The 22,293-nt window shown below is 42.8% G+C and overlaps 1 protein-coding gene across 2 annotated transcripts; it reads left to right on the forward strand.

Moving 5' to 3' along the window:
* Positions 1-1,665: 1,665 nt before the first annotated feature.
* LOC126992806 (uncharacterized) lies at positions 1,666-2,722 on the forward strand. 2 transcript variants are annotated; one of them, XM_050851645.1, is made up of 2 exons: positions 1,666-2,130; positions 2,182-2,722. In XM_050851645.1, the coding sequence occupies exons 1-2, from the start codon at positions 1,801-1,803 to the stop codon at positions 2,233-2,235; spliced, it is 384 nt and encodes a 127-aa protein (XP_050707602.1). In that variant the 5' UTR covers positions 1,666-1,800; the 3' UTR covers positions 2,236-2,722. The 2 variants fall into 2 exon arrangements, with proteins under 2 accessions (XP_050707602.1, XP_050707603.1); XM_050851646.1 differs by having other exon boundaries at positions 1,666-2,079.
* Positions 2,723-22,293: the final 19,571 nt, after the last annotated feature.

Consider the following 22,293-nt stretch of genomic DNA (forward strand, 5'->3'; position numbering starts at 1 on the left):
CTGCTGGGCAAGCTCCTGCTTGCAGCACTCGGCCACAGAGGAGTTGGCCTGGACCTTCCTGGCCAGGTAGCCGGCGTAGTTGCCGACCGCGGCGAGGAGCAACTCGTCCGTCGGCGGGTCCGGCTGGTCGTCGGCCAGCTCCCTGGCAAGCTGGGCCAAGATCACCTCGTCGTCCTCCTTCTCCTCTGCCTTGGCCCGGTCCAGGTCGGCCTGCACGTCCCCGGGGAAGAACCCGACGAGCTTCAGCAAATGCAGGCGCTGGGCCAACCTGTTGCTCACCATGAAGTTCTGCACGCTCGTCCAGTAGTTGGCGCCGCACATGGTGCGGCGCTTGCCGAAAGAGTGCTCAGTCGGGTCAGAGTTGGCCTTCCCCATGCACACATACTCGACCCCGGGGATCTTGCGGAGGATGATGTCCCTGCAGGAGGCGGGCAGGGCATTGCACGTGATGTGCAGAGCCGAGGCGGTGGGTGTCGGCAGCCTGCCGATCCCGTAGGACGTAGTGAACAGCCCCCTCACTACCACACTGCACTGAACACACCACTGCACTGCACACAACACTGAGTCACTGCACTGATGGCGTAGTACGGCTCCTCCACAGTTTACTCCACGGGGTCGCGGCGTCCTCATATCTTGTGTCTCCTCCGTCACTTCCACTCGATCCACTGCCTTCTGTGTCTTCTTGTATCGTCCTCTGGATCCTTGCAGTTGTGGGGAAGGGTACAGAGACGATGAATAACTGTAGGTCCTTTACTTGGAGAGTAAACAGAGGCAGGACAGCGATAATCCTTTACAGAGGGGAAGTGCCCAGCTGACTGCGTGCCTAAGGCGAGTTAGGCGACGCGGGAACTGAGCTGAGTTGCCATGTAGGCACTAACTAAACGTACATTTCTTGTTTCCTAATACGTAAAACTGTGGACTTCACTATCCTACAGTTATCATTCATTTTACGTAAAGATTTCAACCTAAAGTTACGCAAATTTGCCATTTTTTACACAACGTTTTCAAAGTGCACGCATGGTGCTATTTTATATAAGTTACCTTGAATCCTCGACCAAATCACTCTAGAGACACTCCTGCCTGCTTGTATGCACTAAAACTTGAAGATTTCGTCCTGTTTCCACTTAAATTCGGAGTAAGAACGCAGAGTGTGTTTGAGTTGTCGCAGTGAAAGTCGCCATAACAATCGGCCCCTTACGCGAAGCCAGCGCGCCAAGACTGAAGAGATTTCCCGTCAACTAGTTGTGAAGTCTATGCACTGGCGGATAAGAAACAACAGCCAAGAAGCAGTGTGGTCGCCTGGATGAGATGCAGGCTGTCCTTCTCCCTCCTGAGGTCAGCCTTGGTCTGCCTGAGAGGAACCAGGTCACCTGCACCCAAAACCACCCGCATTGCTAACCTGGACTTTGAGGCGACGGTGGTTGATAGTCGTATCAACCACAAGCTCTGTTAGCTTAAAAATAAAATATTAAGTAAAGTTTGTAATATTAAATAAAGATGGTTGTCGGCCAGTCATTGGCGGGGTGGGGCCAATGAATTGCTTTGTGAAAGGATATGAGAGAATATACCGCTCACAACGCAACTCTAATAGATGGAGGCCCGTAGTAGTAGTACATAGTAGAAAAAAAAAGTAGTAGTAGTAGTAGTAGTAGTAGTAATAACAGAAGTAGTAGCAATAGTAGTACCAGTAGTAGCAGTAGTAGTAGTAGTGGTAGTAGTAGTAGTAGTAGTAGTAGTGGCAGCAGTAGTACCTTCTGTTATCGGTCCTAGCATGTCCTCGACACACCCGCAGATGTGAGGATGCGATTCCAAGGCGAGACCGAGGTGGTCGAGAACAGCCTGTACGAGACCGTGGAGAACATTCGCGGGGCCGAGGTGGTCGAGAACAGCCTGTACGAGACCGTGGAGAACATTCGCGGGGCCGAGGTGGTCGAGAACAGCCTGTACGAGCCCTTGGACAACACCCGCAGGACCGAGGTGGTCGAGAACAGCCTGTACGAGACCTTGGACAACACCCGCAGGACCGAGGTGGTCGAGAACAGCCTGTACGAGCCCTTGGACAACACCCGCAGGACCGAGGTGGTCGAGAACAGCCTGTACGAGCCCTTGGACAACACCCGCAGGACCGAGGTGGTCGAGAACAGCCTGTACGAGCCCTTGGACAACATCCGCAGGACCGAGGTGGTCGAGAACAGCCTGTACGAGCCCTTTGAAAACGTGAGGAAGCCGCGGTGAGGAAGAAGGAAATGGAAGAGGAGGAGGAAGATGAGGAGCAAGCGTGAAAACATGGGAGGGCAGGCAACAAAAAGCCTGCTGGTTCATCACGAGGCTGCCTGCTTTAGCGACATGTGAATCAGCTCGTCAGCCAATTGAGAGACCTGCGCCACAGACTGAAGCACTTTTGTACGCACGCGCGGGCACTTCGAGCTCGCCCCTGACGCAGCAAAGTGACGACCAGTGCGATCTTGGAAGGAAATTATCGCTTTCGAGCAAACAACTTCTGCTGGTAAGCTGTTCCAGTGGCGGACGGGTCTTCGAAAAATAACTCCTGCCGATATCTGTGGGGTGGGCGAGGCGACGCACCCCCGGCGCATGCCCCCATTGATTGGCAGATTGCTGCATCGTTTGAAGGAAGGAAGGAAGGGAGGAGAGAAAAAAGAAGAAGAAAAAGAAGAAGAAGAAGAAGAAGAAGAAGAAGAAGAAGAAGAAGAAGAAGAAGAAGAAGAAGAAGACGAAGAAGATGAAGAAGAAGAAGAAGAAGTAGAAGAAGAAGAAGACGAAGAAGAAGAAGAAGAAGATGAAAAAGAAGAAGACGAAGAAGATGAAGAAGAAGAAGACGAAGAAGAAAAAGAAGAAGACGAAGAAGAAGAAGAAGAAGACGAAGAAAAAGAAGAAGGAGGGGGTGGGAGGAGGAGGAAAAGGGGGAGATTTATACGGAGGTTGCTTGCCTTGCTGGTTCAAAATGTTAGGCGGGGACTGGAGGGGACACGAAACAGTTTAACACGTGTGTACGCGGCCATGGGGACGTGGAGGGGCTGACGCGTGCTGAGGATGATGGCGAGAAGAAGAGAAGATAATAATAATAAGAAGAAGAAAAGACCAAGTAGCCACGGTTAGTACAGCCAGTGGGTTTAAATCCATGACGGGTGTATTAAATAAAGGAAGATGAGGGTTTGGTCGGCATTATAACAGCCAATGATATAGTTTATATAATAACCTGTATGACATATGTATTATATGTGAATATTCTTTGATGTGAATATATGAGTATGATGCCCTACGACAGGGATGTGACTATGTGACATGAATATGTATATGGTATGATTAATTAATTAAGAACATAATATGAATATGACGTGATTTTTTAAATATGCAATGAATATATGATGTGGATATGGATACGAATAACATATATAGCTATGAATATAAACATGTAACATGGATATGAAGATAGATGGAAAAGATATGAATAAATTATATGAATAAAAATAAGATTGGGTGATATGATGTGAGTAAGGAATGAATGTGAATACCACCCTATGACTGGGGTGTGGCAGGCTGTTATCAATATGAATGTGATGTGGCTATAATGAGGATATGACATGACATGAACACGATGAAAAACATATTACATGATGTGACTATGAATGTGTTATGCTGTGTGAAGATGAATTTGAATATGATGGGACAAATATGATATCTATCTGTATGTAATACATGATATGACGCCAATATTGCAACAGCCTTCAAGAAACGGCAAAGGACTATTTCCCGTGTTTCTTTACCTCTCTCTCTCACCCACTTGACTTGTAAATCACACTTGAATGATATAAAATGAAAGCTTCCAGACTTATAGACGTGGTCTGTGGTGTCAAGAGATATTTTGGATACTGACTCAACCATATTTATTTTTCATCAGTGATTCCTTACTTTTCAAGAGGAGAGTATCCAGACACCTCTCCTCTTGAAACTGACCTCTCTTTTGGCCACTCCTCTTAACTCTTTTAATAGGATCAGTAATTGGCGGGCTTTTTTTTTCATTATTGTTTTATCCTTTTTTTTGCCCTTGAGTTGTTTCCTTTACTGTTGAAAAAAAAATATTAAGGGGCAGGGCACTGATAACAAAGATCGGTTTTATAAGACTTTTTCGGTTCTCACATCAGCAGGGCACTGATAACAAAGGTCGGTTTTATAAGACTTTTTCGGTTCTCACATCAACAGGGCACTGATAACAAAGGTCGGTTTTATAAGACTTTTTCGGTTCTCACATCAACAGGGCACTGATAACAAAGGTCGGTTTTATAAGACTTTTTCGGTTCTCACATCAGCAGGGCACTGATAACAAAGGTTGGTTTTATAAGACTTTTTCGGTTCTCACATCAGCAGGGCACTGATAACAAAGGTTGGTTTTATAAGACTTTTTCGGTTCTCACATCAGCAGGGCACTGATAACAAAGGTTGGTTTTATAAGACTTTTTCGGTTCTCACATCAGCAGGGCACTGATAACAAAGGTTGGTTTTATAAGACTTTTTCGGTTCTCACATCAGCAGGGCACTGATAACAAAGGTTGGTTTTATAAGACTTTTTCGGTTCTCACATCAGCAGGGCACTGATAACAAAGGTTGGTTTTATAAGACTTTTTCGGTTCTCACATCAGCAGGGCACTGATAACAAAGGTTGGTTTTATAAGACTTTTTCGGTTCTCACATCAGCAAGGCACTGATAATAAAGGTTGGTTTTATAAGACTTTCGGTTTTCACATCAGCAGGGCACTGATAATAAAGGTTGGTTTTATAAGACTTTCGGTTTTCACATCAGCTATTTCTAAAGGTCAAAGAGGGATCAGACAGGTTTTAATGAGCGTTTTGGGGGGGTTCATAGTACAGAGGAAGGATCAAACTACCACCAAGGTCATACAACTACTCCTGTAAATACCCAAAACTCCCACGAAAGGCTTGTCAAATAGGTGTTTCTTTAGGGTCAGGGTACATGCAGAAGAACGGTCAAACTACCACCAGGCTCATAAAACTACTCCTGGAAATGCCCAAAACTCCCACGAAAGGCTTGTCAAATATGTGTAGCCTACTTTGGTGATGATATATGTTTTAAATGCGGCCCCAAAGAGTGATAGAAATATTGCGCATGTTTTGCTCTGAAAAAGGGGCGCTGCACATTTTCTGCGACGCATTTCCTGACGAGTTGCGTGAGCTGCTGTGAGGGGCGGGGCGGGGCATTGATAAAAAAACACCAGGATATTTTGCGCATACGTATTGCTCCAAAAAAGGGCTCGGCATGTTTCCTACGACGCGATTCCTGACAAGCTGCGTGGGACTGTTGCACACACACACACACACACACACACACACACACATTTAGATGAAGAGATGGTGAAGAAACTAATAACATCGATGATTCGTCCAAGACTGGAATATGCAGTATTAGTGTGGTCACCTAGATTGAAGAAAAAAAATAGAAAGTTGGAAAGAATACAAAGAGCAGCGACTAAATTACCGGAAACTCTGAGAGAACATACTTATGAAGAAAGACTGGAGAAATTGGGACAAACAACACTGGAGAGCAGAAGAGAGAGAGAGAGGGGACCTAATAGCATTGTACAGGATGCAAGAAGGATTGGAGTAATTGGACAGGGAAGACCTAGTGGTACGCGACGGAAGTGTAACAAGAGGCAATGGTAAGAAATTGAAGAAGAGTGACTGTAGGAGAGACATCAAAAAATACAGTTTTCCATACAGAAGCAGAACAACTTGGAACGGACTTGACGAGAAGACTGTGTGTGTAAAAACGATTCATGAATTTAAAGCCAAACTGGATAATAAGCGTTATGGAGACTTGGACAGCACGAGCCTAGTACGGCTCTTTTCCTGTACACACACACAGGTACATTCTAATCCATCATAAAATAGTTGTCAGGTAGAACGTCTGGTTTACTAAGACATGTCTATTATTATTTTCGTGGTTTATTCAGTTCATAGGAAAGATTGCTGCGAAGGTTACCACGCGTGCTGGGTGTGTGTGTGTGTGTGTGTGTGTGTGTCAGAGAGAGAGAGAGAGAGAGAGGATTTGTGAATATTACTCCTTCGTCTCTCTCTCTCTCTCTCTCTCTCTCTCTCTCTCTCTCTCTCTCATAACATTCTACTAGATAAATTGTTTGTTTATGGAATTTTGGTTCAAAAGTTACTTAGCACACAGGAAACAAAGTACAGTCGCGATATGAAGTGATGTCGCCGTGTACGTTTATTTTCGATCACACAAGTATCGTTATATATTTTCAAGAGTACCATTATTTTCCTGTATCTTCATCATAACTTAACTAAATATATTTTACAAGCTAGAAAAAAAATAGAAAAGAAATATTCAATGATGTCTTACGAAGACTTGTCGAAATATTTTGCCACAAAGTGTTTTCGTTCACCAAGGAAAGAGTCAAATGAAGTCCAAATATCGACATATTACTCAAACAGAAAGTAAAATTATCTTTTCATGATCATTGTTGACAACAATAAATCTAACATATGCACAATATATAGAAAATGCATGATTAGTCGATATCCTAAACTAGGATGGCGTAATTTATTTAATTTATACTCTCGTTTGATGATGACGTCATCGCCCGCGCACCATACCTATTATTCAGCCCTGACTCACTCTTTGCATTTCGTGGTCAACATAACGATAACGAAAGCTTTCCGTGGACTTCTAATGCATGATAGTGATCAAGGGAAGATGCCCACAGCCTATAACTACCGAGGGATAGTCGGAGATGGAAAAATAAGAATATATAGCTGCAGAATAGTCGTGTTTTGTAACTCACTCTTTGCCGCCGATCACAAACATCATTGCCTTTCTTGGTCAATATAACGATGACAAAAGCTTCATGTAGACTTCTAATGCTTGGAGGTGATCAGTGGAACATGTCCACAGCTTATAAGTGCCATAGAATAATCGAGGAAGGTAGGGAAATAAGAAAATATGGCTTTGAAATGGAGGTGGTGGTCGGGCGGGTAATCGCAGCGTTGCCAAATATTAGGCTATGGTCGAGTGTTCGTGGAGGCGTCCGGAATTTTGATAGTTCAGATATGGCAACCCTACCTATGAAGGCATTCTTCATTCATCATCGTCACTGAGCAATGTTGCTATATATTTCAGTGCCCATGCTTATGATAAGAAGCCATCATAGTGAATAAAAGGTGTTTAATGTGAAACATTATTTGATCGTTTCTTAATCAATAAAACGCAAAGTAATGCCAGTAACTGTCCATTCCCTTCGTGTCATACTGTGCGTGTGTATTAATAGCTGCAGAAGACAATTCATGGAATGACCCAGAATATATATATATATATATATATATATATATATATATATATATATATATCTATATATATATATATATATATATATATATATATATATCACCTAAATCTGAACAACGTATAACAACTGTTTTGCAAAGATAAGCACACGACGTGAGCTAAATCATTTCAAGGTTGTCTTCAGTACTGAAGACAACACATTACATTCGCAGTCGCATTTTTTTAAACAAATGAATGTATAATTGTAATTCAGGTACTACTATGTTATTTTACCGTGTTTTACATCACAACGTATTATAGATTATCATTAAAAGGGAACATTATAACATAAACAATAAATACACATCACTTCCGTTACCTTCAAATGCTCCCGTACGAAACATTTTGAGAGCGGCGACATCACTTCATATCGCGACTGTACATCGTCTAACAATGTGTCATCGCCATATACAGATACTGCATGTGGTGTGCCCCAGGGATCAATTCTTGGCCCGATTCTTTTCTTAATTTATATCAATGACATAATTCATAGCAGCAATAAATCAAAATTCCTTTTATTTGCCGACGATACCACAATTTTCATTCAAGGACATGATCTTGAAGATATAACAGACACTTTAAATACTGAGCTTATCAATGTATCAAATTTGATCATGAGTAATAAATTAACATTAAATATTAACAAACCTAAGTTCATGATTTCTAGTCCACTCACAACTCAGCCAGTTCATACATCAATAAAAATTAATAATTTTGCATTAAATGTAGTTACTGATTTTAAATTTTTAGGTATAACTATCGATAATAAATTAAAATGGAAACAACACATTGACATGGTAAAATCAAAGGTAGCCCTGCTAACGGCCGCAATATTCAGATTAAGAGATTCTCTCTAATATATCCGCACCTTCTATACTGTTGTGCCATATGGGGAGGCGCCTATAACACCTTCATCGACAGCCTGATTATTTCACAAAAAAAATTCTTACGTGTTATGTTCTTTAAAGATCGGTATGCTCATACAAACTGTATTTTTAGAGATTTTAGGTTGTTAAAGCTTCCCGATATTATATACCTTCAAACTAACTTATTTGTACACAAAGCTCTTCACTCTTTCCCTGTATACCCTGGCTTTACTGTGATGCCCCGCTCTGTGCCCCGTAGAACTCATCAATTGCGTCCACCGTTATGCAGGAGCACACACGCCCAGCAGAGTGTTCTGTCACGGGGATCAAAAAGCTGGAATAACTTGCCTCAGTCCCTTATAAATAATGATAGTCTAGTCTCATTTAAAAGAAAGTTATTTTCATTGTTACATGGTAATTATACTTAATATTTTTCAGTGAAATATATACCTTAACTACCTCACATTAAGGCATGTTAAGGAGTGCTTGCTATGCTTTCCCCCTATCCTTCTCCTTCCCCCTTTCCCTCCCTTCTCTACTGCTACTACCACTGCTACTACCACTGCTACTACTGCTACTACCACTACTACTACTGCTACTACTGCTACTACCACTGCTACTACTGCTACTACCACTGCTACTACTGCTACTACTACTACTATTAGAATATGTAATAGTAATGTTCAGGATCAGTATCACTATTATAATCTTTTTATCATTATTATTATTATTATTATTATTATTATTATTATTATTATTATTATTATTATTATTATGCGTTACTACTGTCACTATTATCATGTTTATCATTAGTATCATGTCTATCATTATTATGTCTATCATTATTATCATGTCTCATTATTATCATGTCTGTCATTATTATTATTATTTTTTTTGTCATTATCATTATTATTAGTAATATTGTTATGAAACTATTATTACTGTTAGTAGCATTTTTGTTGCTATTGTTATTGTTATTATTTGTATTAGTATTATCACTTTCTTCTATTAATCAGGAACAAAAGCCTATTTTCATTAATTTTGTATTGGGGTGCACATGTATATAGTATGCAATCTGAGTTAGCCATGCTTAATTTTTTTGCAATCTTTAATATATTTTTGAGAGACCTTGTCGCACCTGTTATGCTCACTTATATATAAATATATATAACATGTAGTCCATAAGAGAGCTATGGCTCAATGGACTAGTGGCTTTTAAAGACAATGTGTAAAATAATCTATGTAACTACCTTGAGGCCAATAAATCAATCAATCAATCAATCAATCTCTCTCTCTCTCTCTCTCTCTCTCTCTCTCTCTCCCCAACACAGATTTTTACCTCCCTCCCGTCTCTCCCCTCCCCCCCTCCCTCCCCTCCACCCTTCCCACCTTTCCCTATATCTCTACCTCCCTCCCTACCTTCCCTCCCCACCCTCCCTCCGTCCCTCCCTTCCCTATCTCTCTACCTCCCTCCCTACCTTCCCTCCCTCCCCTCCACCCTTCCCTCCCTTCCCTATCTCTCTACCTCCCTCCCTAGCTTCCCTCCCTCCACAAGGCTTGCGTCATCTGGAGGCTACGTACACATTCACACACACACACACACACACACACACACACACACACACACACACACACACACACACACACACACACACACACACACACACACACACACACACACACACACACACAACACACACACACACACACACACACACACACACACACACACACACACACACACACACACACACACACACACACACACACACACACACACACACACACACACACACACACACACACACACACACACACACACACACACACACACACACACACACACACACACACACACACACACACACACACACACACACACACACACACACACACACACACACACACACACACACACACACACACACACACACACACACACACACACACACACACACACACACACACACACACACACACACACCCACACACACACACACACACACACACACACTATCCCACACATCCCCAACCACCCTCCTCCCCACCACACTCCTCCTCCTTCTCCTTCTCCTCCTTAATCCTCCAATCTAAAATGAAAAATAAAGACAAAAAAGCTTCCTCATCCTTCCCTTTCCAACCCTCTTCCTTCCTTCCTTCCCTCCGCCCTGCCTCCCAACCTAACTACCAAACTCTCCTCTCCTTTCCTTCCCTTTTTTTCCTCCCTTCCTCTCTTCTCACATAAATACCTCCCTCTTCTCTTCCTCTCCTCCCTTTCCTTCCTTTCCCTTCCCTTCTCCCTTCCAATCAACCTACCTCCCTCCCCTTCCCTCCCCATCCTTCACCTTCCTTCCTTCTTAGCTACTTAAATACATCCCCTTTCCTTTTCTTCCTTCCCTTCTTTCTCCTTCCTTCTCATGTACCCTTTCCTCACACCACACACCTCTAGGCCTGATAGTAATGGACGAGGAGGAGGGGGAGGAGGAGGGGGAGGGGGAGGTGGAGGGGGAGGAGGAGGAGGAGGAGGAGGTAGTGAGGGTGGTGGGTGTTGTGGTGATGGTCTGAGCAATCATTTTCATTTATATAAGTATATGAACTTTGTCCTATAAAAGAGAAAACTGCATCCACTTGAGTTTTTATTACCTATTGGAACACCTGTCTATGCTACCGGAGTTGAGCACTGAGGCCACGCGCACTTATAGCCTCAGCCCACACCCTCTTTACACCCTAATTACACATCTACCTGAGTTCCCATTACCTGTGGATCATCTATTAAACACCTTCCTAAATTTCCAAGGACTGAGGAGACGGAAATGAGCACCGAGGCAACGCGCACTTATAGCCTCAGCCCACACCCTCTTTACACCCTAATTACACATCTACCTGAGTTCTCATTACCTGTGGATCATCTGTTAACACCTTCCTATATTACCAAGGGCTGACGTGACGGAGATGAGCAATGAGGTCACGCGCATCTATAGAGGAAGTCCACACCCTCTAGACACCTTAATTAGACATCTACCTGAGTTCCCATTACCTGTGGATCATCTATTAAACACTTTCCTATGTTACCAAGGGCTGAGGAGGCGGAGATGAGCACAGAGGTAACGCGCACTTATAGCCTCTATCCACACCCTCTTAACACCTTAATTGGACATCTACTTGAGTTCCCATTACCTGTGAATCATCTGTTAACACCTTCCTATATTACCAAGGGCTGACGTGACGGAGATGAGCACTGAGGCCACGCGCATCTGTAGAGTAGGTCCACACCCTCTTAACACCTTAATTGGACATGTACCTGAGTTCCCATTACCTGTGGATCATCATTTAAACACCTTCCTCTATTACCAAGGGCTGAGGAGACGGAGATGTGCACCGGGGCCAGGCGCACTTATAGCCTCAGCTCACACTCTCTACACGCTTTAATTGGACATATACCTGACTTCCCATTACCTGTGGGTCATCTATTAAACACCTTCCTATATTACCAAGGGCTGAGGAGGCTTAGAAGAGCACCGAACTGAATAAGGAGAAAAGAACAAACAGGAAAGAAAAGAAAACCAAAGAGGCAAGAAAGGGAAAAGGAAAAAAGGATAGGGAAGGAGAGGACGCCAAATAAGAGAGGAAAAGGGAAAAAAAAAGAGAAGAAAAGAAAAGCAAGGAAGGAAGGAAGGAAGAAAGGAAGGAAGGAAGGAAGGAAGGAAGAAAGGAAGGAAGGAAGGAAGGAAGAAAAGAAGAAAGGAAGTAAGTAAGGAAGGAAGGAACGATGAGTGAAGAGAGGAAGAAGAGAGAGGAGAAGAGGGAAGGAAAGAAGGAGGAGGAAGGGAAAAGAGAACTGAAGAAAAACTAAAAAAAAAACACAATAAATGAAGACAAGAAGAAAGACAGAAATTGGAAGAAAAAAGTAAACAATAAATGATAAATCAGATATACCAACTCTCTCTCTCTCTCTCTCTCTCTCTCTCTCTCTCTCTCTCTCTCTCTCTCTCTCTCTCTCTCTCTCTCTCTCTCTCTCTCTCTCTCTCTCTCATCCTAAGGTAAGTTTCCCCAGATGTGATAATTCGGTCTTTTCTGTAGGGTAATTGGGTAAAGGAAGAGTAAGGAGGAAAGAAAGAAGGAAAAAAGAAAGAAGGAGGAAAGGGAGAATAATGTTAGGGAAAAGGGACGAAGGAGAGCAAGAAGGAAAGAAAGAGAAGGCAAGAATGAAAGGAGAGAGACAAGAGAAAAAAGGACACGATGGAAGGAGGAGAAAAGGAAAGAAAAGAAAGAGAAGAGAGAAAGAAGGAAGGAGAAGGAAAGGAAAAGAGAAGGCAAGAATGAAAGGAAAGAGAAAAGAGAAAAAAAGAACACGATGGAAGGAGGAGAAAATGAAAAGGAAAGAAGAGAAAGAGAAGAGAAAAATAAGGGGAAAAAGAAAGGAAAAAGAGAAGGCAAGAATGAAAGGAAAAAGAGAAAAAGAACATGAGGAAGGAGGAGAAAAGGAAAAAGAGAAAGAAAAGGGAAGAGAGAAAGAAGGAAGGGGAGAAGGAAGGAAAAAGAGAGAGAGAGAGAGAGAGAGAGAGAGAGAGAGAGAGAGAGAAACTAACGAATATCATACCCATTGTGTTAGGCATCAAATTAGGACAGTCTGAGCTATGATCTTTCTACTCAAGAGTTATTTACTTTTCTATAATACACCACAGACAAATCTCTTCACATGTTCTCAAAGTATAAAGATAAGAAAGGAAGAAGAGAGAGTAGGGGGAGATAAAAGGAAGAATAGGAGGAACAGGGAGAGAAAGAGAAGGAAAGGAGATAGAAAGAGAAGGAAAGGAGGAATCGGGGAAGAGGAAGAAAGGGTGATAAAACGTATTTGAAGATGCATGAGCAGGAAGGGGCGAGAAAAATAACATGAATGGAGCTAGAAGTGGAAGGGAACGAAAGTGGGATAGGAGAAAGAAAGGTGGAAGAAGGAAAGAGAGGGACGAAGAAGTGGAAGAAAGGAAGAAATAGCGGGAAATAAAGGAAGAGAAGAGGAGATAAGGGAAGGGAGGCGTGGAAGGAAAAGAGAAGTAGAGGGAAAAGAAGAGAGAAGAGTAAAGAGAGGGAGTAAGAAGTGGAGACGAGGGAAGGGAGGCGTGGAAGAAAAAGAGAAGTGGAAGAAAGGAAGAAATAAGAGAGAAATACAAGAAGAGAGAAGAATGAAGAGAGGAAGTAAGAAGGGGAGATGAGGGAAGGGAGGCGTGGTAGAAAAAAAGAAGTGGAGTAAAGAGAGGGAGTAAGAAGTGGAGATGAGGGAATGGAGGCGTGGAAGAAAAAAAGAAGTGGAAGAAAGGAAGAAATAAATGAGAAATACAAGAAGAGAGAAGAGTAGAGAGAGGAAGCAAGAAGTGGAGATGAGGAAAGGGAGGCGTGGAAGGAAAAAAGAAGTGGAAGAAAGGAAGAAATAAAGAGGAAATACAAGAAAAGAGAAGAGTAGAGAGAGGGAGTAAGAAGTGGAGATTAGGGAAGGGAGGCGTGGAGGGAAAAAGAAGTGGAAGAAAAGAAGAAATAAAGAGGAAATAATAGAAGAGAGGAGAGTAGAGAGAGGGAGTAAGAAGTGGAGACGAGGGAAGGGAGGCGTGGAGGAAAAAAGAAGTGGAGGAAAGGAAGAAAGAGAGTAAGAAGTGGCGATGAGTGAAGGAAGGCGTGGGAAGAAAAAAAAACATTTAAACCCCGCCATTTAGAGCACGTGTCCTAACACACTAATTTAAACCAGACTACACATTTTTGCTCTCTTTAATTCTTTGACCTTTAAACGGAACAGAATCTGGCAACGCCCACCTACGCGCTCTCTCTCTCTCTCTCTCTCTCTCTCTCTCTCTCTCTCTCTCTCTCTCTCTCTCTCTCTCTCTCTCTCTCTCTCTCTCTCTCTCTCTCTCTCTCTCTCTCTCTCTCTCTCTCTCTCTCTCTCTCTCTCTCTCTCTCTCTCTCCCCCTTACCGAGCACTCAAACGGTAGCTTATCTCCTCCTCCTCCTCCTCCTCCTCCTCCTCCTCTCCCTCTCCTCCTCCTCCTTCGTTAAGCCCTCAAGACCCATCAATAGTGCGCCCTCCCCTACAACGCCTCCTACGTGACTAAGCCTTCGCTCATTCCATACGAGACAACAGAACGCTTCTTCCTCCTCCTCCTCCTCCTCCTCCCACGATCTTTAGCGGAGGAGGCATCACTTTGGCCTCGTTCCCTTCCTGAGTTGATTCGGTGAGTCATAGTGGGTGAGTCTACCATGCTCCTTATTCCTGTCTACTCAGGTAGCTAATGCTTGTATTGTCCTTCAGGTGTTACATTCACTACCATCTTAGAATTCAGAGAGGCCTTAAACCAATTACATGATCTATTGTTTTTGTTTACTTCTACTACAGCGTGGTAGACCTGTGGACCTCGAGTCTAACCGAACCACGCTGAGTTTGAAAGCCCTCCCCGAGTGTCTGAGGATTACCCATATGCTGCCTTGGTCTTCAGCCAACACTAACTTCAGCGACTTCGGTCAGAAGGACCACCGAAACAACATGGGCCTGGCAAAGTCACACATCACGGCAGCCAATATAAATAAAATTTGCTTGCGCCACGAACGGGCTGGGGCTGTTCAAGAGACCCTTGGAAAAAAGCCTGCCAGCTACTACTACTACTGCTACTACTAATAATACGACGACGACGACTACTGCTACTATTACTACTACTACTACTATTACTACTACTACTACTATTACTACAACTACTACTACTACTACTACTACTAATACTAATACTGCTACTACTACCACTACCACGATATCAGAAACTAGGAACGAGAGAGAGAGAGAGAGAGAGAGCACCAAACCTATCTCCCTTACTATCTCTACCTCTCCATTATGTAACCAGGTGCTCTCTCTCTCTCTCTCTCTCTCTCTCTCTCTCTCTCTCTCTCTCTCTCTCGTTCTTTCTTCTCGTTCTCTTTTATCGTTCTCTTTTCGTTCTTTTCTCGTTCTTTTCAGTTTTCTTTGTCAGTTTTCTTTTTTCAGTTTTCTTTTTCAATCTTCCTTTTTCGTTTTCTTTTTTTCCTTCTCTCTTGTTCTCTTTCATTCTCTTTTGTTCTCTTTTTCCTCTTTCATTCTCTCTCCCTCTTCCCCCTCCCACCCCCCAACTCTCCCCAACCTCACCCTCTCTCCCTACTCCTCCCCCACCCACCCCACCCCCTCCCACACTCCTGGCACGGTGAAAAAGCCAGGCCAGGAGGGGTCGCGCCACGTCACCTCAAGTTTAAATGAGTTTCTTGGCTCCGGACGAAAGTAATTGCAATAACAGGTGGCGAGTGACAAGATGCGATTATGTGGCGCTGGGAAATTCCTCTAACCCCTCCCTTTTTACTCCTTTGCCTCCTCCTCCTCCTCCTCCTCTTTCTCTTCCTTCCTCGCTTAAGAAAGGTGGAGATGATTGGGTGGAAAGGTAGGTGCGTAGATGAGGAAGCGAGGAAGAGGGTAAAGAGAGAGGCAGATAAGAGATTTGGAATGTAGAATGAGGTCTGATTAGGTTGAGGGTGAGAAATTCCTCCTACTAACCCGTCCCTTCCTACTCCTTGCCTTCTCCTCCTCCTCCTCTTCTTCCTCTTCCTTCCTCGCTTAAGAAAGGAGAAGATTGGGTGAAAAGGTAGGTGCGTAGATGAGGAAGCGAGGAAGAGGGTAAAGAGAGAGGCAGTTAAGAGATTTGGAATGTCGAATGAATTCTGATTATGTTGAGGGTGAGAAATTCCTCCTGCCTAACCCTTCCCTTCCTACTCCTTGCCTCCACCTCCTCCTCCTCCTCCTTGCCTCCTCTTCCTCTTCCTCCCTTGTTTGAGAAAGGTGGAGAGTCAGATGGTAAGATGCGTGGATGAGGAGGAAGGTGAATAGATACGTAGATAAGAGATAGATAAGAGATTTGGATATGAAAATGAGGTAAGATTATTTTGGGCCCGGGAAATTTCTACTGCCTGAACCTTCCTACCCTTTGCCTTCTCCTCCTCCTCCTCCTCTTCTTCCTCCTCCCTCGTTCAAGAAAGATGGAGAGAACTGAGTGGAAGGAAAGGTAGGTACGTAGGTAGGTAAGGAAGAAGGTAAATGAATGGTAGATTAGAGATTTGGATAGTAAAATGACAAGTGACTCGCGTCCTCCTCCTCCCTTGTTTAAGAAAGGTGAAGATTGGGTGGAAAGGTAGGATGTAGGTAGATGAAGAACCAGGTATTGGAAAGGTAAAACAGTAGAGAGAAAGTTAGTAGAGAAAGAGATAGGTAAGATAGTTGATGAAAAGTAGAAAGAAGGAAAAAGGTAAAGAAAAAGATAGATAAGAGATTTGGATGTTAGAATGAGTAGGAGAAAAAGGAAGGAAATGAAGAGAATGATAGAAAAAGAGATTTGGGCAGCACAAAGATAAACTAGGAGGATGAAGAGAAAATAAATAACGAAATTTGGATAGTGGAATATGAGGTAGAAAGAGTGAAGAAGGAGAGGAAAAAGATACATAGAGGGATTTGGATAGTAAAAATGAATAGTAAAATGATAATGAATTAGAATGATGATAAAAGAGTAGAATGAGCAGATAGATACGTGACTGAAGAAATGTATAGGTAGATAGATAGTTGGATAGATGAATAGAAAAGCTGATAAGGGTTACACAGATAGATAGATAACTAGATTAATGTAAACAGATAAGAGAACACGTAGATTACAGGTGTGAACTGAATGAGAAATGAAAAATTAATGGGCAAAAAAAAAAAAAATGAAAACTGAAAAACGAAGTGAACTGAATGATAAAAAAAAATTGAAAAATGTAGTGAATGAATAATGGTCTAGATGAAAAATTAAAAATGTTAAAAACGAACTGAATGAAAAATGAAAAAAATGAATGAAAAATATAAAAAAAATGAAAATAAAGTGAGTAAGAAATGAATGAAAAATGAAAAAAATGAATGCAAATGAAAAAAAATGTGATATGAAGTGCATGAAAAATAAAAACAATTAATGAAAATGAATAAATGAATGAAAAAAAAAATGAATAAAAATGAAAAAAATTAATGGAAAATGAAAAAATGAATGAAAAATGAAGTGAATGAAAACTTAAGTGAATGAAAAATGAGCTGCATGAAAAATAAATGAAGGTAGATAAAAACGTGATTGGAAAAGTATATAAATAGAGAGTCAAATAAACGAATATATAAAGGATAAAGGTTAATAAAAGCTAACTAGATAGATAAATAGACGAAAATTAACAGGCTAATCTATACATAGATTCAATACAAAAATGATAGCTTGATAAACAGATAGAGGCAGACTGATAGATAGATATGGATAGATAAATCAGTAAACACATGAAGGTTATTACACACGAATATTTATGTATGCATGAATGAATGTTGGTGAGTGAATGCAATACGTGTTCATGGATGCTTGTATACACACACACAGACAGACAGACAGACAGACAGACAGACAGACAGGCAGTGACCAACAAACAGACAGATTAACAGAAAAACGGACAGAGAAAATGATACAAAAACGCTAACAGAAATATAAACAAATAGACAAACTAACAGACAGACAGACACAGAAAAAACAGACACAAGGACAAAATGCATAAAAACACATACAAACACACAAAAAGATGGAAAAATAGATTGACTAACCAACATACATACATACAGACAGACTGACAGACAGACAGACAGTAAGACAGACAGACAGACAGACAGACACAGACACAGACACACACACACACACACACACACACACACACACACACACACACACACACACACACACACACACACACACACACACACACACACACACACACACACACACACACAGGTTTTGCACTGGGCTAAAAAAAACATAAAACGTTAAATGTTTGGCCTAAAAAGTTTTGAAACATTAATTTGCAAAAGTTGTTGTTGACTAAGAGCACCTGATTAGCATACTCTCTCTCTCTCTCTCTCTCTCTCTCTCTCTCTCTCTCTCTCTCTCTCTCTCTCTCTCTCTCTCTCTCTCTCTCTCTCTCTCTCTCTCTCTCTCTCTCTCTCTCTCTCTCTCTCTCTCTCTCTCTCTCTCTCTCTCTCTCTCTCTCTCTCTCTCTCTCTCTCTCTCTCTCTCTCTCTCTCTCTCTCTCTCTCTCTCTCTCTCTCTCTCTCTCTTTCCTTTCCTTCTATTTGTTTATTTAATCTTGTTCTTCCTCCTCCTCCTCCTCCTCCTCCTCCTCCTCCTCTCTTTCTCCTCTTTCTCTTTTTTATTTTATTTTCCTCTTTCTCTCTTTCTTTTCTCCTCTCTTTCTTCTCATTCAGTTTCTTCTCTTTTTTCTTTCACTTTCTCTTCCTCTTCCTCATCTTCATCATCATCATCTGTTCCTATCTACCCTTCCTCCCTTGCCAACCAATCAACCTCCTCCTTATCATCATCCTCCTCCTTCCCTTCTCTTCCCTTCCCTTCTCTTCCTCCTTTCCCTTTCCTTCCCTTCCCATCCTCCTTACTTATCTACCTACCTCTCCTACCTTCCCCTTTCCTTCCTACCCCTTTCCTTCCCCTTCCTCTCATACCCCTCCATTCCTTCCTTCCTTGTCATCATCATCATCATCATCACCCTTTCCCTATGACGTCACCACTGAGAAAAAAACAAGTAAAGAAGAAAAAAACAAGAAATAAGGAAAGGGGTCAAAATGAAAAGACAAAATCAGTGAGTTAAAAAAATAGAATAAGAAAAATCAATAGTGAAATAAAAGCCAGAAAACGAGTAAAATAATAAGGAAGAAGAAGAACAACAAATACAAGAAAACAAGAAGAACAAAAAAGAAAAAAGAAAAAAAAACATGCAGGAAAGAAGGAAAAAAGGTAAAAAAAAAAATCGTGCTCCTATTTTGTGGGCGGACTCGGCTCCTTGAATGTAAATCAGGCGGCGTATTGTCAACAGGTGCGCGCGGACAGGTAAAGAGGAGGGGGTGAAAGGTGAGGTGAGGTTACAGCGTGAAGGAGGTGGTGATGACGAGGACTGGTGGTGGTGTTAGTGGTGGTGATGGGTGATGACTGGAATGGAGATGAGTGGAGTGGTGACTGACTACAAGGTGTGGCTATGTTATGAGGCTAATGAATGGTGAAGAGAGGGATGGGGAGAGTGAGTGTGAATGTGATTGTCGTGTGTGAGTGTGTGTGTGTGTACTACCCGTGAACATTTCGAATCACACACATAGGTACGCACACACACGCACAAAGTTATCTCGCTCCTAAACTAATTCCGTACAACTCGGCACATCAATGGAAAAAAAAAATTAATGCAAAACACAGTCTAAACAAATACTCACCGCCGCTGGATGGATTTTTATGGCTCGATCGGCGCGGCCAAACTCGGCGAGGCGGCCCCTGAAAAATACATCAAGAAAACATTGGCGTAATTAATGACTTTTTCCGAGTTATTATTAGTATTAGAATTATTATTAGGAGTAGTAGTAGTAGTAGTAGTAGTAGTAGTAGTAGTAGTAGTAGTAGTAGTAGTAGCAGTAATAATAGTAGTAATGGTTTTAGTAGTAACAGCAATATGATGGTGATAATGGTGATGGTGACCGTAGTGGTGATTAAGTTATGGTGATGGTAGTGAAGCTCGTGGAAGTGATATGTCGGCAGTGGTGGAGTCGGTAGTGGTGATTAATGGTACTGGTAGTGGTGGTGATGGTTGAGGTAGTGTTGACGATAGAGGTGGTGGTGGCGGTGGTGATTATAGAGGCAGAACAAACACTACCACCACCACCACCTCCACCAGAACCAATATCGGAAAAAGTATTGGGCCAACATATTTTTTGAGAGATATTTATAGCCAGCCAGTAGCTGCCCTTTCTTTCCGCCCTTATAATTAGGTGTAGGTGCGCACGTGGGTAGGCTGGCCCGCTCCCAAAGATGGATTAGTTAGTAAGCTTTTTGTCCTATTCTTTTGTCCTTTTTTTCAATTAGTGAGTGTGAAATACATAGAATGGAGAGAGAGAGAGAGAGAGAGAGAGAGAGAGAGAGAGAGAGAGAGAGAGAGAGAGAGCTTCATTTTAATCCGTTCAAAGTGTGAAAAAATTCCTTTGTACGAGAAAAAATGAAAACTCTGATGGTAGTAGTAGTAGTAGTAGTAAAAGTAGTAGTAGTAGTAGTAGTAGTAGTAGTAGTAGTAGTAGTAGTAGTAATAGTAGTAGTAGTAGTAGTAGTGGTAGTAGTAGTAGTAATTGAAGTAGTAGTAGTAGTATATATTGAAAATACATACAAGGAACCTGCCAGACTGTTCATCAGCAGTCATAATGACCAACGACTTGGAGACCCGGTGGCCATACAATCCTCAGAGGGCACCACCCAGGGGAACCCAGTGGCCATGGCAATGTTTGCCCTGGGAATGATGAAGCTGCAGGACATCATCCGCCATGAAAACACCAACGTCAAACAGGTGGCGTATGCGGATGACCTCACAGGGGTAGGAAAGTCTGCAGACCTCAGGAAATGGTGGGACCTCGTCAATGAACACGGCCCTAAAATAGGGTACCGTCCCAACGCCACGAAGTCTGTGGTGATTGTAAAACCAGAGGCATACGATCGGGCCAAAACAGCATTCCGGGGCAGTAACGTGAAACTGTCCGTGACTGGCGAAAGACACCTCGGGACAGTCATTGGAACAGCTGAGTACAGAACCGAATATGTGAAAACAGCTGTAAAGCGCTGGGAGTCCGAACTGCAGAGGCTGAGCGAGATCGCCAAAACAGAACCGCAGGCAGCCTACGCAGCATTTACGTACGGTGTCAAGCATAAATGGAACTACCTCATGAGGACAGTTCCTGATGTTGCTCCGTTACTAAAACCTCTGGAAGATGCTATCAGAAACACCTTCATACCGGCGATAGCAAATGGGAGATTGCTGGAGTTGCCGCCAAGAATGGGTGGGCTCGGCATCACCAACCCGCAAAATCTGGCTGAGTCTGAATTCGGGAACTCAATCCGAATCACAGACTCCTTGACCGGATATATTACCAATCAAAATGAAAGGGGAGAAGACAACCCTCAAGATATTAGGTCACTAAGGAATGAAATCTCCATAAACAGAGAAGGAAAACAGAGAGACACTCTGAGTGACCTAATGAGAGAACTCCCAGAAGACACAAGAAGGAGGACAGATATTGCACAGGAAGTGGGCGCTTCAAACTGGCTAACCACACTACCTCTCAGGGCAAAAGGCTTCAACTTAAACAAAAAAGAATTCACTGATGCCCTTGCCCTCAGGTATGGCTGGCCAGTGGATGGGCTCCCAAACATGTGTAACTGTGGCTCACCCTTCATGCCATGACATGCAAGAGAGGAGATTTCGTCTGCATGAGACATGATGAAGTAAGAGACGTAACAGCTCAGATGCTGAAAGAAGTCTGCCACGAAGTGACTGTGGAACCCATGCTGCCTCCTCTGCAAGGCGAACACCTCGCCAGACGCACCGCTAATGTTTCGAGCGAAGCACGAGTGGATGTTAGCGCCAGAGGGTTTTGGACTCGTGGACAAAGGGCATATTTTGACATAAGGATCTTTGATCCCATGGCCCATTGCCACAGAGACCTGACCCTTGATGCAGCCCACAGAAGAAACGAACAAGAGAAGAACAGAGCATATGAAGAAAGAATACAGAATGTGGACCAGGGCTCCTTCACCCCGGTAGTATTCACGACGGCAGGAGGATGGGACCAAGGGCGCAGAGCTTACGCAAGACTCGCCGAAACACTGGCGGATAAGAAACAACAGCCAAGAAGCAGTGTGGTCGCCTGGATGAGATGCAGGCTGTCCTTCTCCCTCCTGAGGTCAGCCTTGGTCTGCCTGAGAGGAACCAGGTCACCTGCACCCAAAACCACCCGCATTGCTGACCTGGACTTTGAGGCGACGGTGGTTGATAGTCGTATCAACCACAAGCTCTGTTAGCTTAAAAATAAAATGTTAAGTAAAGTTTGTAATATTAAATAAAGATGGTTGTCGGCCACAGTCATTGGCTGGGTGGGGCCAATGAATTGCTTTGTGAAAGGATATGAGA

Source organism: Eriocheir sinensis, unplaced genomic scaffold (assembly GCF_024679095.1).
Source record: "Eriocheir sinensis breed Jianghai 21 unplaced genomic scaffold, ASM2467909v1 Scaffold501, whole genome shotgun sequence".
In the NCBI taxonomy this organism is placed as follows: domain Eukaryota; kingdom Metazoa; phylum Arthropoda; class Malacostraca; order Decapoda; family Varunidae; genus Eriocheir; species Eriocheir sinensis.